Source organism: Falco naumanni, chromosome Z (assembly GCF_017639655.2).
Source record: "Falco naumanni isolate bFalNau1 chromosome Z, bFalNau1.pat, whole genome shotgun sequence".
NCBI lineage: Eukaryota > Metazoa > Chordata > Aves > Falconiformes > Falconidae > Falco > Falco naumanni.
In genome coordinates, this window is record NC_054080.1 from 8,009,176 (window position 1) to 8,025,836 (window position 16,661).

A 16,661-nucleotide genomic window follows, 5' to 3' on the forward strand; every position below is an offset into this window, starting at 1 on the left:
ACACACATTCATTACCGATGGGATTACTGATGAACACAGATTTCTCACTTGCTTAATAATTCACAGCACTGCATGTTTGTGTGATGGCCAGAGGTTCAGTTAGTGTAAATGGTGTAACCAGTGGTGTCAGATTTTTTGCTCGTTGAAAGCCTGTTTCTGACAGATAAAGGTTTGCCTGATTTGCAGCACCTGGTATTGGGATCAGGTTGTCATAATAAATTTGGGGGTTTTTTTTCTATTTGCTGCTGGCTGCTAGGCAGATGCAAACATCTGGACAGGTATAAAGTGAGTGTGTTATTAGTCCTCTATACGATATTGTTAATTTTAAACACTTTAATGTTCACTTTAAGTGAAGGCCTTCTAAGAAAATGTGAGCTTTAAAATCAAGATCTTTCTGTCTATATACAATCATCACAGATTTTTATCTCTCATCCTGCAGGTGCAACTGTACCAGCCCACAGAGCAGTTCTGGTAGCTCGCTGTGAGGTAATGGCAGCTATGTTTAATGGTAATTATCTAGAAGCAAATAGTGTTCTTGTTCCAGTGTATGGAGTTTCCAAAGACACTTTCCTCTCCTTTCTGGAGTATCTTTATACTGACTCCTGCTGCCCAGGTAAGAAAATGTTAAAAAACATGTATATATGTATATCTCTTCCTTGTTTTTTTTGCAGTGGGGTACTGACAGAGAGTAGTGCAGCAGAATTCATTTTTGGAAAAATGCCAATATTGCAGTGTATAATGTCTCAAGAAAGAGAACTTGTTCATATTGTGCAATAAAAAAAAATCACTCTTATTCAATTAAAATCAACTGCATACAGAACAAATGTCACCAATAAAATGCTGTATTTTTTTTTCATACCTATGCAGCAAGACTCAAAAAAATGAAATTTTATTTCTGGTCCTTTACAATATTTGGAGTTATCTTTATACATCACAGTAATATGCCTTTCTAATCTTAATTCTGGGTTTTATTTCAAAATTGTCATTTTTTTTGACATATATTTTGTAAAGTTTCATATAAACAAGGTTAAATTGTGAGGATATTATATTTATACACAAGGATATCTTATTTATATGTAAAACCAGGAAAAAAGTCTGGACATCAGAGCATTTGTCAAGAAAAATTGAGCTAAAGTGTTCTTTGTGTCTTAACCTTTGTCTTTTTTAATGAGAAGAAAACCTACATACTAAATATGAAATACAATTTACATAGAGGCAATTTTCCTTGATATAATAAATGAATTAAGTGATATGCATTTTTGCTTTTGTTTTCTTTTCAAATAATTCTACCTTATTCCTAGATTTTCTGCATGTTTCTCTTTTCAGTCCATCTAATATTTCCTTGTCCATCAGTTTAAATATGCAACCACCGTACTACGTTTTTTTAAACATACAGTTGCTCTGTTTTGTCTTTGGCCTTTTAACTGTATTTTCTTGTACATGTATCACAGAAGTTCTTTTTTGAAGGAGAAGTTAGAAAGCTAAATCCTCTTATTAATCATCACTTACTCTAAATAGACCAGCAGCACTTGACTCAGCGTCTTCAGGATACAGGATGTTGACAACAGTTTATTACATCTACCTTCTAGAAAGTACTAACTACCCTTTTCCTGCTAATTAAATACTTTATCTGGAAAAAGAGAGTGATACAGCAAACATATTAATAATAATGAAAAATAAAAGAAGGTGATCAACAGCTGTTTGATTTTGTGCTCATTGTTGGGTGTGTAAAAGAAGACTTGGTGAAAAGTGGCTTTGATCATCTTGTCAAAAAGGTAAAATACATGTAACTTATGTTCTCTTGCTTTTCAGCCAGCATTCTCCAAGCAATGTCTCTCCTGATCTGTGCAGAGATGTACCAAGTGGTGAGACTCCAGCACATCTGTGAGCTTTACATTATCACACAGCTTCAGAGCATGCCTAGCAGGGAACTGGCATCCACAAGCCTCAGTATTGTCAGCTTGCTCAAAAAAGCTAAGGTATGTGTTGTGCATATCAAAGAATATACGTGTTGACTTTAGTTAGTGGTGGTTGTTTAATTGTTAAGATTTGTAAGATCTCCCGATCTGTTGGATAGCTGGTGGAACAAGGCTGGCCAAAAAAAGGCCTTCAGCCTTTTATTGCAGAATGCGCAGTCGTACCATATTCTATACCATTTCCTTGGTTGAAGACACATTGCAGTAATTCAGCTTAACTGCAGCTTCAACCAGAAAAGATGTGTTTGGGGCAAGTGAAGGTACATTACTTCCTCTTTTAATCAGAAAGAGACCTGCATGATAAGCAAGTCGCAAAGGCGATCTAACCTGATGGAATGTTGAGTGAAATGCATGAAAAGCATAAAAAGAGAAGTGTAGGGGCTAAAGAAAGAGAGACAGTAAAGGCTGATTTGGAAAAACAGAAGAGAAGAATAAAACCTGAATTTTTACAAGTCTCAGGCAGGATATTGTCTTAAACAAACAGGATTTTGTGGAGAAAGAGGAGACCACAAAACCAACATGATGCACTCCCTGCCTTCCTTTTTCTGAAGTTCTGTTTCTGTGCAGAAGACAAAAATTTCCAAGATTCATGAACAAAGGAGTTAGGGGTCAGGTCACACCTCTAGGGGAGGGAGCTGTACCATTCGTTACTGGGTCTCCATCTGTTTGCTTATTTCCATCAATGACTCTTCCTTTGTTATCTCCTACAGTCAAAACTTAATTTATTAAACTGCTGTGTTGACAGTGGAAATCTGACATATTTTGACAAGCGAAGCATGGTTGTGTTTTAGACATTGTGGCATTAAGTGTTGCTTGTGTTTCCTTTCTTCTTGCAGTTTCACAATTCTGATTGCCTTTCAACTTGGCTTCTTCATTTTATTGCCACTAACTACCTCATCTTCAGTCAGAAGCCTGAATTTCAAGATCTCTCAGGTAATTTATCAATTAATTTTAAAACAAGAGATGTTTTCCAGTTTTGCTTAGATCAGAAGCAATGTACGGGACAAAAGTACTTCAACATGAGAAGGTGATTAGGACTTTTAGGCGATGCAGTCTGGTCCAGTTGGGAGTCTGTTGGAGCTGGATGGCTCACCGCTCCGCCGTGGGACCCTGCGACACGTGAAGAGCAGCACAGCCAGCAACCACATCCCCCTGTCTTTTGGTTTCTGAACTGATGTCCAGGTTCCCACCGATAACTGCATCAACTGGGACTGGTCATCATATGTCAACCCCTCTACCTTATGTACGTAATTTTGTGTAGTTCGTACATTTGAATCAAAGTGATAAGTCACTTTCAATACCTGCATGTTAAGGGTTGGGATTTTCTTTGAAGAAAATAGGATTCTTACAGTTTTCTCCAGCAGGTCTCATGAAATCAAGTAACTAATGTCCACTCAAATAAATAAAACCAGGTTCTTCCAGGGAACTGGTATTTGGTTTCCTGATATGTAACCCTAAAAAGTTTTGCTCATTGCCTACAGGATTTTTCATCACCCTGATGAAGGTGCCTCTGCTCCAGCAGTGCTCAAGGCCAGGCTGGATGGGGCTTGGAGCGACCCAAGCTAGCGGAAGGTGTCCCTGCCCATGGCAGGGGGGTGGGAACTAGGTGCTCTTTAAGGTTCCTTCCAACCCAAACCATCCTGTGATTCTGTGGTTCTGTGATATGATCTTGGTGGGTGCATCTCTTTGACCTGTGGTTTGTATTCAGATCATTGGTATGGGGCCAGTGTATTCCAGAAGGGGATTTTTCTCATCAGTGAGATGTTTGGTCCAAAGCACATTAAACGACTGCTTTCCTCATTTGCAAGGTGCCTGTATGGATGTGTGATGGTGGAAGGCTTTGTAATCATTATGAACAAAGGAAGGAGAGCTAGGTCATCCCGGCTGTGTTGGGACCTGGAATTTGTCTTCCAGTGGTACATCTGTGCATCTTCTGAATGTCCATGTTGTATAGCCAGATCTGCTATGCATATCTGTACTGACAGGTGTCACCCACTGGTGGGTTTGGTCCACAGTGGGCTTGCTTGGCTTCCCTTCCTGCTGGTTCAGGTGACAGGGCGTGGTGTCTTCCTCACTACAGGGCTTCAGTTTTAACCACCCTGGACGTGAAGGAATCAGGTTGTCCTCTGTGTTTGGTGAAGGTGGGAGCTGCCTCTGGCTTCCCCTGGGTGATGCAGAAGAGCACAGGGACCCTTCTGACTTAGGGTCACTGCAGGGCTCAATCTAGGCACATTTACTTACCCATTTTCCAGTTCGCTGGTGGGATATCAATTTGCCAATATCGCTTATTAATATCTTTTTTTCTGCTGCGGAACGTACCAGTGATAGCGCTTCTGTCCTCATGTTGCAGTTATCCTGATGGATATCAGGCTGTGTATGAGCCTGTCGTGAAACTTACGCAGTGATGCTTCTGGTAAGCATCACCTGGTGAAGGTGATGCTTCTAATAAGCATCACTCATCAGCCACTGTTAGCATGTGCTCTGCCAGAGCCCGAGTACCTCAGGGATGAGCTGTACAGTGTCACCACACCAAATGTTTGCTCTGCCATCACCTGGGCTTTTCCTGCATGCTTCCACCTTTCGTGGAGCAGCCAGGGCTGATGCAGAGCAATACTGTTGTTGGCTGTGGGATGAGATTTCTGAAGTCTCCAGTGGGTGGCTGATACCGGGCAGGACGTTTTGAAGCCAGGCAGATGTGGGTTGACTCAGAGGAAAAGGGTACTACGCCAATGGAGTGGTAGCCTTTGAGATTTGGTGTCCACACGCACAGCAGCCTGTCCTTTGCTTTTCTCCTTCCTCTGAGTCCCTCCCACAAGGTTCACAGAGGGGTTGACATGCTCTGCTGCATCAAACTTGCACAGAGACAGCTGGAGGAAAGAAACAGGAGTGCATAAGTAACTACGGGCGGATGGGGTGCAGGCATTCTGGGCACGTGCGGATGGGATGACACTTCCCAGACAGCAGCAGTTACCTGTAGTTGAAACTATTTACTCAGGACACCATGTCACAGCATCACCTCCAGGCTCAGGGAGAACCATGCAGTGGGAAGCAGAGGCAGCCTAGGCTTTCCAACAGCTGAAATCTTCAGAAGCAGCCCTGTGTTTTGCACAGGGCAAGGAGGAAGGCGCTGCCTGCTGCCCACCATTAATGCAATCGCCCTGACCTCAGCTGTCCCCACGCTGCCGGTCTCTCTGCTGTGCATTGGTCTCTGTCTGGCTTGGATGAGCCCTAAAGGGCAATCACTGCTGCAGGCTGCCCTGGGAAAATCTGGGGGAGGGGATTGAAAATGCATATTTCTGCAAAGGCAGTGGGAATTCATCTGAATAATATGGCAGAAAACCCCTGTTACGTGATTTTGCCATTGACAAAACCCAAATACAATAAAAGATAAAATCTTGCTGATTTCTTAGTTGCTTTCCTTACCTTGCTTTTTGTAATGATCTTGAACAAACTACTGGCATAGGGATAGAGATACCCTCCTTCATAGTGTTGCAGCGTAGAAAAATCCTCATGGCTGATTACCACATCTGGTTATCTTCTAAGGATAAAGAATATTCATCTTTAGGGTAATCTCTCTGCTCTCTTTAATGACTATTTATTTTATTATGTAACTTACTGCTAATTTAATAGCCTGGGAGTGTCGTGGTAGTTTATGTCTGTGCTGTAATAAGATCTAGGCAAAATGGACAGTACTTGTCTTCATTTTACTAGTTGTGTTTATATCTTTAATGTTTCTTAACCTATCCTAAAAGAGTTTTTGCAGGCTGTGCACTTGTGCTCTATGTTTGGATATTACATCTAATTCCTTTGCTGCTTTTTTTTAGTGGAGGAACGCAATTTTGTAGAGATGCACAGATGGCCTTCCAATTTGTACCTGAAGCAGCTTGCTGATTATAGGAACTATGTCCACTCTCAGAAATGCCATTGCACGGTAATGTGAGAAGACTGGACATACACAAAGCGCATCTCGACTGCGAAGTCTCAGACTGGGAATTACACAGAGTATAAAAATCATGTCAAGAGCAAAACCAGACACTGATCTCTGGAACACTGTATGCCATACTGTAGTGCACTTAGTCATGTTCCTTGCTTTAATAATAAATGACTCTGCTTTTTTCCGTAAAGCATTGAGAAATATATAATGAAGATTTATTTCAAGCACAAGGACTTCACACTGATGGGGATTAAATGTAGTACAGGACAGTGTCATGACTGTCATCTGTTCCTGCTTCTGATTTCTTTATTGGTTATTTTATTGCTTTTCACCGTTATTTTTGGCTGTTAAAACGGCATCTGTTGAAAACAGATTTTTTTTGTAGATCTGTGTACAATGGGAGCACAGTGGCAGTACAGGGAAGCTGAGAAGCCAACCTGTAAGTTCTTTAAATAGTTTAGAATGCAGACGTTCACTGCAGCATCTGTTGGTTTGCAAAATAAAGGGTAGGCTTACTAAGGATTTTAGTTACTATTCATTTTCCACTTTAAGGTGGGTCTGTAGTTCCTTTTATTGAGACTCTTAGAGTCATATGAGTAGATACTCTAATTCCAGAGGAATGCCTGTGCATCACTGTATTCTCTAGTGCCTACCAAATATTTAAAAATTGAAATAATTTTTCCTCCCAGTATATATAGGAGATGAAAGTCTGTTTTAATAATCTGTAGAACACCTTTGCTAGTGTGATCATATTGAATTTTTCCCCATGAGAAAAAATGTCGGGGAGAACTAAGCCCACTGGAAGCATATCCATATGGTACTACTAGGGGCTGGAAGGAAAGGGAAGAGGGCTGACAGCTTTTCATCAGTTTTGTGGGAGAAAGGTGGCTGGCACTAGTGACTTTTCTGTGAAAAGTGGGTTTTATAATCCTGGGTCTCCACTGGTAGCTGACATGTTAGATGTGCTGGTTGTGTGTGGGGGTGACCCTTGAGCCAGCCATATGACAAATGGCAGGTTTTGTGGCGGGCCTCTGAGCTCGACCCTCCCCGGTGGGGACTCGGTTTTAAACTCAGTTATCATCATGTGCTCATAACCTACACCATGTGAGACAAACCTGATCATCTCTCCTGGCTGTGTGGGTTATTTCCAAGATATAACAGAGAAATCCCAAATACTATGACTAGGATGACCCTTACAGATGCTATTGAGAATTTTCTTGACCTAAATCACTCATCTTGATTTATGAATTTACATGTATGTAGTAACATTAATGACAAAATGAACCCAACCTTTACGTAAGGATATCTGTCTGACCACAGGTACTTTTCTGCAAGTGGTATCTTGTCAAGGAACTAAATGCTTCATTATCATTCTTGTACTTTCGATTGTGCTTTGCCAGCTGCCTTTAATTATTGTACGTAGTCTGAGCCTAAAAGGACAAAGGAAAGACAGTGAAAAAAATGTAGTGTTTCCCCAGTCTCCACAGCAGACCATCTCAAATGTACCTGGAAACTGCAGCTGTGAGATCAAGGTGGAACAGCAAATTGCTGGAGCAGAATAGTTTTTTGCTTAGAATAATGGCTTTTATATTTCAGTACAGCTTTATAGGCAAATTGCTATTTTCAAATTCAATACTAGAGTCATAGGGATTATTTTTTTTTCTGGTGGTATTTTGCAGAGATTGAGAGTGTATTTCCTTTCCTGGTTTTGGACAGGGACACACACACACACAAAACAACCAAAAAACCACAGCAACCAAACCAGCGTGTGACTCAGCTGGCTGCTGCAGGCTCAAAATTTTGAAGGTTTGTTTCATGTGAGAATGATGATTCTTTTTTTTTTTTTTTTTACTTTTCACCTGAAGATCCTAAAGTTCTTTAAAAGATGAGATATACTTACCTGCATCTTGTATATAAGGAGTCTGACATATAGAACATTATGTTGCTTTCTCAAGATCACTAAAGAAAACTGAAAATGTTAAAGAAAAAAATGAATAGGAAAGTAATGTGTATGGAAATTAAAGGTGAAAAAAGGTAATTTCCTATCTTTATAGTAGAAATTAAAAATTTTAACTATAAGTTAACTGGTTAGATACAAATAAATCTTACAGTTTTTTGAGGCATAAAGTCATGAACAAAAATGAGCATACAGCTGAAGTACAGCTTGCCTGGACATCTGACAGCATCCTCAGTCGCAGCATGTGCTTCTACCAGCAGCCAGCTCAGTTATCAAAAGTATGAATTACAAACTTGTATGAATGTTTGTCTGCATTGCATGTAGTCCTGAAATTTTAAAACTTTGAAAGCTTTCTCAGTTTTTTTGCTAGAATTTAGTCTGTTGCCAATAATTAAAGTATAGATAACCAATAACAAAATGCTATTTTTAACTTTCTGCAGGTCTTTTATAGGCATTTAAAAATAGGCTTAATGAAAATAGAAACACTTTGTATCCAACTAAGAGAAATATTTTGCTATTACGTATTTTAGTTAGTGGTAACCACAGGTTTTATACCGAGAAGCCAGGCAGTGTAAAAACATTGATTGTTTGTCCACAGATTAATCCATACTACTATTCAGACATTAAAGCATCTTTCCATTTCACTGAGTATCCCCATAGTGCTGCCTGGATCAGGTGCAGATGTGCTGTCCTTGCAGACAAAGACCATCTGATAAATTCAAATTCTTTGAAGAATCCTTATTATAAATTCTTATTTTTATTTTGTATGATGATTTTCTGTAGAAATGTCTTTATCTTAAAGCTATTTTTAAAAATGATACTTCAGCATTCAGAAACATGAATGAAAGTAGGTCACGATGCTTGGTGGGTTGCTTTTGGTAATGTTTTTTAGTGGAGGCTTTGGGATCATATCCATCATGGATAGTCAAGAATTTGGGCAGTACTGAGTTTGGTATTCATGAATATCTTTGTGTGGTATAAAGTAAAATTTCTATGCTATGTCACCCACCCCCACCCCACCCCACCCACTGCTGAACTTTATACTGTGGTATAAAGTTGAAATCAAGAACCAGCTGGAGAAAAAAAGTTATTTAAGCAAGAGATTTTGAGAAAAGTAAAATGTCTGAGGAGGAAGGCTTACACTGGTCCCAGCATCTCCTGATCTCCCAAGGCATCAGCAGCATTGAGATCAAAGAAGGAAGCTGGTGGTGAATTTGAGTGCCCTTAGTCAGGTCAGTGCCTTTTGGGATTTCAGTTTCAGACCTTGGTTTAAGTGGGGTTTTGACTCCCAAGTGCTTCATTAGAGCTAACTCTCAAAATCCACTTTTAGTAGACAATTATATGAATAATGGACTGCACTGTATAATTCTGTCTGTACTGATATATGTGTATGCTTCTCCCAAGCTAGAACCAACTATTATGTAGAGACTAATAAAGAAAGCTTTCTGGACTAATAATGCTTTCCATACCATAGTTAAAAAAAATCTGCTATCATCCTTTAGGTCTTGAGTATTTGATTTAAAAGGAAAATCTTAGAAGGAAGAAAAGTGATTTTACTAGGCATGTGCTGAACCTCCTGTGTATTTTTCTTTAATACACCCCGAATAAATCTATAACTTTTTGTGATTGAACATGTAAAATTTTGTTACAAAATAAAAAATTTTCTCTAGTCACTCATGTGATTATTTACGTATGGGCATTACAGGACTGGAGAATCAGGCTGAAATTATTTCTGGCGATTTATTAGAATTATAAAATCATATTTTTAGTTGGAAGAGAGCTTTATAAAGGTCATCTTGGTGATCCCATTCACATCCCAGGTTGCTCCTTGCACATCCCAGGTGCCCACCAGGCGCACTGCCCAGCTGCTGGGGGGAGCACCCCATGCCCAAGCCCCCTGAGGCTCAGCCGGAGCTGCCGGAGCACCCCCAGACCCTTTCTCCGCACCAGCTGCCAATAAACACCTTGTACGATTCTTCCCACGGCCCCTGCGGCTGCAGCCCTTTGGGAAGCGTTGGTCACCCAGTGACGCCTTCCCCAGCCCCGACCCGCCGTGCCACCTCTGAGCTCTGCCAGGTGCTGCGGGGGGCTGGGGCTGTCCCTGCGGGGCTCGGGGAGCCGCAGAGCCCCACAGCTGAGCGTCCGTGGGACCAGGCAGAGGTGCTGAGCACTGCAAGCAGCATCCCGGCAGCACAAGGGTTTGCCCGGCAGTGGGGGGATTTGGGAGCGAGGGAGGGGGCGGCCAGCTTTGTCAGTGCAGCAGCACAGGGAAAGCAGAACCGCGTTTCCCAGCAGGAGGGAACTGGTTGGATTAGTGGGAAGGGAAAGTGGAAGCCCATGTCTAGGCTGAAGAGGAGCGGCGTGAGGTTTGCCAGCGAGAGAGGTCAGTTAGGGAGAGGAGAAGGCAATTCCCAGCACTGGAGGGATGGAAGAGGGCATGACTGTTTACTTTTGGGTTTTATTTTTAAATTTCAGTCTGCACTTTTCCCCTTCTGGCACCATTTGCTGTACTGTTGCAGGGTCTGAACCTGCCATTGCAGAGAGAGGAATTCAGTCAATGCCCAATGGGGGAAGTGAAAGAAAGGGCTTCCTTCTAGAAAGAAAGGAAGCTTCCTAGCAGGAAAACACCAATTGGTCAGGGCTGTGGGGCAGAAGGAGGTCAAAAGGCCAGAGAAAGGGCTACATGGAGAAGGGCTTGGCCAGAAATGTGCATGTCCTGTGCCAAGGGACTCTGACAACAGCGGTGGCTACCAGGTGGCCGGCAGCACATCCCACCCAGCAGCACATCCCACTCGGTAGCATATCCACCCAGCAGCGCATCCCACCCAGCAGCGCATCCCACCCAGCAGCATATCCCACCCATCAGTGCATCCCACCCAGCAGCGCATCCCACCCAGCAGCACATCCCACCCAGCAGCGCATCCCACCCAGCAGAGCATCCCACCCAGCAGCACATCCCACCCAGCAGCACATCCCACCCAGCAGCACATCCCACCCGGCAGCGCATCCCACCCGGCAGCGCATCCCACCCAGCAGCGCATCCCACCCAGCAGAGCATCCCACCCAGCAGCACATCCCACCCAGCAGCACATCCCACCCGGCAGCGCATCCCACCCAGCAGCGCATCCCACCCGGCAGCACATCCCACCCAGCAGCACATCCTACCCATCAGTGCGTCCCACCCGGCAGCACATCCCACCAGCAGCCCCACGTGCCTGGGGGGTGCTCTGGAGGACGGTGGGACTCCTGGGCACTTGCAGAACCTGCCGTGGGCACAGGCACGGCCAGTACCCGCCGCAGGTCTCGGCGCTCGGGGCTGCTCGCTCGCTGCTCTGGGATTGTGTGTTTGGAGCACACCCTGCGCTATCCTGGAGCGAGGATTTTCCCTCCTGCAGCTCTCTCAGGTGCACGTGTCCCCCCACCCTGCCTTCCTAGCAGCAGATCTTCAGGCAGACGGGGCGCTGGGGCTGAGAAGAGGAGCGTGCAAGGCGCGGTCCCCCCGGTGCAAAGCCTGCTCGCCGCACAAGCCCCCTGCCCCCCTTAGCCTCCAGCGCCCCAGCCCCGCTGATCAGCTCTGCCAGGGCCCTCACGTGTTCCTCGGGAGACTCTCTGTTGGGGTACATTAACCCAAATTAGTTCAAAAGAATGTGGAGCCGGGCTGAGCGGTTTAGCAAAAGCTGAGCAAATATTGGAGTGCACCTGCCCAGCGGTGCACGATGTGCTGCGCAGGGCTCTACCACCCCTGTCCTCAAGCAGTGCTGTGACCAAGCCCTGCAGGGCTGGCTACCCATCTGTGTCTTGTACAGCTGTAAACCTATAAAGGACCACAGTCTTAAGGTTTTTCCCTCTGCCACGTTGACAAAATTGTACTTCGTTGCCTCATACAATATGTGTGTTGGATCTTCTTGATTCCATTAATGTTTTCCCTAAACAGACTTTCAGCAGAGGTCTGATAAAGTGACAGGTCTGGACTTGTTTTCAGTTGCAGAACTGGTTCTTTGAACGCTTTTAGTTCCTTGTTCATGTCTGGGGTAAAACACAGACCATTTGGGAACCGAAGCAGGGCTGACAAGCCCTGTAGGCACTTTTGGAGCCTGTAGGCAGGGAATCCCACCCATTACAGAAGGTCTGCAGGTAGCAATACGTACACACAAACCAGTATTTTTTCCCCCTCACTTCTCGGATGGGAAGACTGCACGGTGAAAGGATGGATGCAGGTTTTCTGATGTCTGTGCTGTCCCCCCCAAGCGGGTTTAGCATCCTGCAGCAGGTGAGGTGAGCGGCAGAGCAGGCATAACCAAACCTGCGTGAGGGGGGAGAGGCAGCGGCAGGAATTCAGCCTCAACCAGAGCATCAGGTCACGAGCAGCTCCCGCAGCCCTTGCCACAGCGTGTGCATTGAAATAACGCCCAACAGCTGCGTGTCCTCCGGCTGTTCTACTGTTCAGCAGTTGGGATTTTCTGTGAAAACGGGCAGAAAGTGGAAGTATTGCTGCTTTAAAAAGCTGGGATGGGTGAAGAGATTACATCGTCCTGGGGAGGAGTTTCAAGGGAGGAAGGCACTGTGCAGCTCATAAATGGCTTGGACTGGGATTGCTGCTGTCCCATGTGCCTGTGACCTCACTGGGGAGGGGCAGCACTCCTGCTCGTCTTGAAACAACGCCATGGATAGGTTTGTGAACAGCAAACTCAAGGATAACAGTGTGACTCTGTTCACCAAGGCAGGCTGCCCTTACTGCAGAAATGCCATTGAGATGTTGAAGAAGTACAACATCGCTCCTGGAGGCCTGCAAGAGTTCGATATCACTGGGTTGACAGATATCCAGGACTACTTGCAGAAAATAACGGGACAAAGAAACGTAAGTTCTCGCAGTTGTGTTTCAGGATGTGCCGATCCGTTGTCCCAGCTGCCCCATAACCTGGCCAGCCGTTGCAGCGGCCAAAGCGAGGTCTCTTTCCCTGCTACTTTCTGTGCCAGATCTCTGGGAGAAGCACACCCCTTCCTCATTTGTAAAAACTCTCCTTGTTTTGGTGACTCCGCTTTTCCCATGGCCGCAGCCGCCACGGGGACCTGGCTGCGCCCTGAGGCATGCAGGCTGCTTCCCATCGTGGGGACGTGGGGAACAGAGCTTTGCTCACTGCCAGCTGCTCCTGGGGCTGCAGCACTTCCCGGGACACGGTACATCTCCTCCCAGCCCCTCTGGGCTGGTAGTGCATGGCAGCACGGGAGAAGCCTGATGCTAAGGCTTGGCCTGTGGTCCTGGAGGCGAAAGAAGGGCTGGTGGAGAGGGGTACTCGCATGTTGCCAGGTGTCTGCTCTGAGGGTCCTTCAAAGATCTTGCTGTGACGCTGCCTGAGGCAGCATGGATTTGCAGAGGACCACGAACACAGAGCTGTGAGTTGCCTGAATTTGGACTTTGCCCTCTGGCACGAGGCAGAAAAAGCATTTCAAACTGCATCCTGGCAGCCAGCTGTAAAGCAGGTGCCACGCTTACAAAATCTAGCAGCTGTTCCTGTTGAATCTTAATGAAATAATTTGGTCTGTCTTGGGGAGGGAGGTTTTGTGCCTGACCTTCAGGAGGTAACTTCTTTGGCAGGCAGCTCACCCTTCAGCCCTCCTTACAGGTAAGGAATGTGCTTTTTGTTTTCCCTCCCCGCTCTACCTTCATGATACCAAAGTCCAGCTCCAGCAGGTTCCCTGCAGGGAAGCGGAGGGCAGGCGCAGAGGACCCGCTCTTCTTGCCGCCCGGGTTTCGGGGGCATTTCTCCTGTGCTGGCTGCACGCTCAGATGTGTTGCTGGACTCGGCCCAGGGAAAATCCAGGCAGTTGCTTCTGCTTTCAGCACAGCAGGGGGCTGCTGCCTGGCCCTGATAGACAGTGTCCCTGTGCTTGGCCTGTGCAGGTGGTGGCAAAGTGATGCTGCCGCATGCATCTCCTCTAAAGCCCTTGCTCTGAGCGCCAAGCACTTGCCTGGCTGGTGTCTGACCCTGCTGGCTCCATTTCAATCTCCGAGGGTGGCAGCGAGGACCTTATTCCCCTCTGTGTGGGAACACGGGGAGGGCAGCACCTGGCATGATGGATCCATCCCTGCTGCGAAGAGACAGCCCAGAACAGATGCTGCATGGCCAGAGGGGAGGCAACGAGGAGCCTCTGCTGGTCCACCATGGGCCAGGCCCTCTGAAGGGGGCTGCACCCAGCCCCACAGCCCAGTTGTGGCTGGTGCAGGGGAGGTGAGCAAGGTCATGACGGCTTCTGGCGTGGTGACTACAGGATCACCAGATGGTTTGGGTTCCCGCGGCTGACCAGCTTGACCCCCTGCACTGAGCAGGGGCACCTGAGCAAGGTCAGGTTGCTTAGACACCCGTCCAGCCTGAACTCGGTGATCCCATTCACATCCCAGGCTGCTCATCACACACCCCACGTGCCACCAGAGAAAGGGGGAGGGTAACGCAAGTGCTGCTGGTGTGCCCTGGGCTGCCATCGCCAGCCCGCCCGCGGGCAGGGTACGTGTCGTGCCAGTGACGGGAGCTCCTGACGGGCACTGCTGCGCGCTCGCAGGGCTCCAGGGAGGGCAGTGGGCAGCTCCTGGGGCAGGGGTCCCTACTCAGGTCTGGCTGCCGTGCTCCCAAAGCCCGACCTGATCGTGGCTGCGCAGGAGCAGGGCAGAGGGCTGGGCTGGCCCAGCTGCCATCTTCACGCTGCTCGCTTTTCCCCTTAGTGTTTTAGGCCTGTTCTTCCCACGGCCTCAGCCTTAACTCCTCGAGCTGAAACCATCTCAGTAATTTCACTTCTGCCTCTGCTGCATTCATTTTATCTTCCCTGGCTTTAGCTTGGGCTGCTTGTTCCCAGCTCGACAGTGATTCTCACTTCCCCCTGCGGAGAGTGGCACAGGCCTGCCTTGAGGAAGCCTCAGATGCTGAGGGTCAGAAGTTGCTCCTGGTCTTTGGGAGAGGGGTTTTCTCCTGTGTTTTGGCATTTTTTAAATGGCTCACAGCACTGATTGCCACTTATCTTGCACCCAGGCGACGATGTGAGATGGGCAGGGAAAGGGACCATCGTAGGCAGGAAAACACAGGTCAGTCAGGGCTGTGGAGCAGGAGGGAGACAGAAGGCCAGAGAAAGGGCTACGTGGAGAAAAGCTTGTGCTGGAAAGGCACATGTGCTGTGCCCACTGACTTTGACAGCAATGGTGGTAATCAGACAGCCAGCAGCAAATCTACCCAGCAGCACATCCCACTCAGTAGTGCATCCCACCCAGCAGCACATCCCACCCAGCAGAGCATCCCACCCGGCAGCACATCCCACCCAGCAGCACATCCCACCCGGCAGCACATCCCACCCAGCAGCACATCCTACCCATCAGTGCGTCCCACCCGGCAGCACATCCCACCAGCAGCCCCACGTGCCTGGGGGGTGCTCTGGAGGACGGTGGGACTCCTGGGCACTTGCAGAACCTGCCGTGGGCACAGGCACGGCCAGTACCCGCCGCAGGTCTCGGCGCTCGGGGCTGCTCGCTCGCTGCTCTGGGATTGTGTGTTTGGAGCACACCCTGCGCTATCCTGGAGCGAGGATTTTCCCTCCTGCAGCTCTCTCAGGTGCACGTGTCCCCCCACCCTGCCTTCCTAGCAGCAGATCTTCAGGCAGACGGGGCGCTGGGGCTGAGAAGAGGAGCGTGCAAGGCGCGGTCCCCCCGGTGCAAAGCCTGCTCGCCGCACAAGCCCCCTGCCCCCCTTAGCCTCCAGCGCCCCAGCCCCGCTGATCAGCCCGCGGCTTGTTCTGTGCCAGGGCCCTCACGTGTTCCTCGGGAGACACTGCCTCGGAGGGCTGAGCGACCTGCAGAACATGGAGTGCCAGCTCCCCACCGCGCTGCAGCAGATGGGCATCCTGATGTAGCTGGAGGGTAAGTCCGGGGAGGTCTCTGGCCAGCAGCAATGGTTTTTCACTCCTATAGAGAAACTGGAGTATTTCTAAGAGTGAAGCATGACTCGACGGAGGGGTGTTGTGTGCCATTAGGAGTAATTTGCAAACTTGTCATGAAAAAATTCATTGTGAAGCCATTCCGGCCGTTGACTAATGGCTCAAGCGAGCCCAGACAGACACACGTGACCTTGGCTCTGTGAGCTCCTGCCGGTGAGGGGAGGAGACTCTCGCACCATCTGCACCACACGATATCCAGAAGTGCCGGTGTCTCGTCACAGGTCTGCTCCTTTCACGTGTTTGACAGGCGTTGCGCAGCATGAGGACCCCTAAGAGTTGAATCTGAAATAATTCCTCGCCCTGTACCAGAAAGCCCCAGGATTGAGCTTGCCAGGCCCAAAGCAGAGGTCTGCCCTCTTGCCTGGCAGAAGAAGGGCAACAAGCCTCGGGCACATCGTGGCACCACCATAGTGAGCCCTGCAGAAAGGAGGTGGACGGTGGGTCCTAATACAGCCAGTGGTTTAGGGACACTCAGCTGTTTGTGATGCGTGCCATCGCTGTGCTTGTGCGGGGCACGGGTGGGAGTGGGCTGCCAGTGAGCTTCTAGGAACATGGCAAAGGAAACGGCTCGTGCTCAGGGTGACAGCCAAGTACCTGTAAACGCGCAGGCTGCGTTACTCCCTGTGCAAGAAGAGAATTCCTGGCTGCTCCTCTACAGCACGCAGAGAGAGACAGATACACACTGGGGTCCCTTGCTTTCACTCACCAAATGTGCCTTCAGCAGCCCACTGTAGCACGGAGAATATTGCTGTAAGCTTATATTCCACTTCCTCAGAAGCTCAGGTGCAGCTAAGCGTACACACAGACACGGGTGTGT

At 47.6% G+C, this 16,661-nt stretch overlaps 2 protein-coding genes and 1 long non-coding RNA gene across 4 annotated transcripts in view; 2 read left to right on the forward strand and 1 right to left on the reverse strand.

Moving 5' to 3' along the window:
• Window positions 1-8,930, forward strand: part of RHOBTB3 (Rho related BTB domain containing 3) — a 30,942-nt gene extending 22,012 nt beyond the window's left edge. Inside the window, exons 9-12 of the mRNA XM_040580700.1 lie at window positions 440-613; window positions 1,813-1,979; window positions 2,813-2,909; window positions 5,801-8,930. Coding sequence (XP_040436634.1) covers window positions 440-613; window positions 1,813-1,979; window positions 2,813-2,909; window positions 5,801-5,916 — 554 coding nt within the window. The 3' untranslated portion in view covers window positions 5,917-8,930. The remainder of the gene's footprint in view (window positions 1-439; window positions 614-1,812; window positions 1,980-2,812; window positions 2,910-5,800) is intronic.
• On the reverse strand, window positions 3,007-7,274 carry LOC121081563. 2 transcript variants are annotated; one of them, XR_005825729.1, is made up of 3 exons: window positions 7,201-7,274; window positions 5,400-5,514; window positions 3,007-4,843 (listed from the first exon to the last, which is right to left on the reverse strand). It is a non-coding gene; the product is annotated as an uncharacterized LOC121081563 (long non-coding RNA). The 2 variants fall into 2 exon arrangements; XR_005825730.1 differs by having other exon boundaries at window positions 5,400-5,511; window positions 7,201-7,255.
• A 3,521-nt stretch (window positions 8,931-12,451) lies between the features above and the next one.
• On the forward strand, window positions 12,452-15,768 carry GLRX (glutaredoxin). Its single transcript, XM_040580619.1, has 2 exons — window positions 12,452-12,725; window positions 15,653-15,768. The coding sequence occupies exons 1-2, from the start codon at window positions 12,531-12,533 to the stop codon at window positions 15,758-15,760; spliced, it is 303 nt and encodes a 100-aa protein (XP_040436553.1). The 5' UTR covers window positions 12,452-12,530; the 3' UTR covers window positions 15,761-15,768.
• The last annotated feature ends 893 nt before the right edge of the window (window positions 15,769-16,661 follow it).

What these genes read in the sequence shown, in the direction of transcription:
- GLRX (XM_040580619.1), top strand. Translation starts at nt 12,531, where the DNA reads ATGGATAGGTTTGTGAACAGCAAACTCAAGGATAACAGTGTGACTCTG. An exon ending in AAATAACGGGACAAAGAAAC is followed by an intron (nt 12,726 to 15,652) that starts GTAAGTTCTCGC and finishes GTTCTGTGCCAG; the next exon opens with GGCCCTCACGTGTTCCTCGG.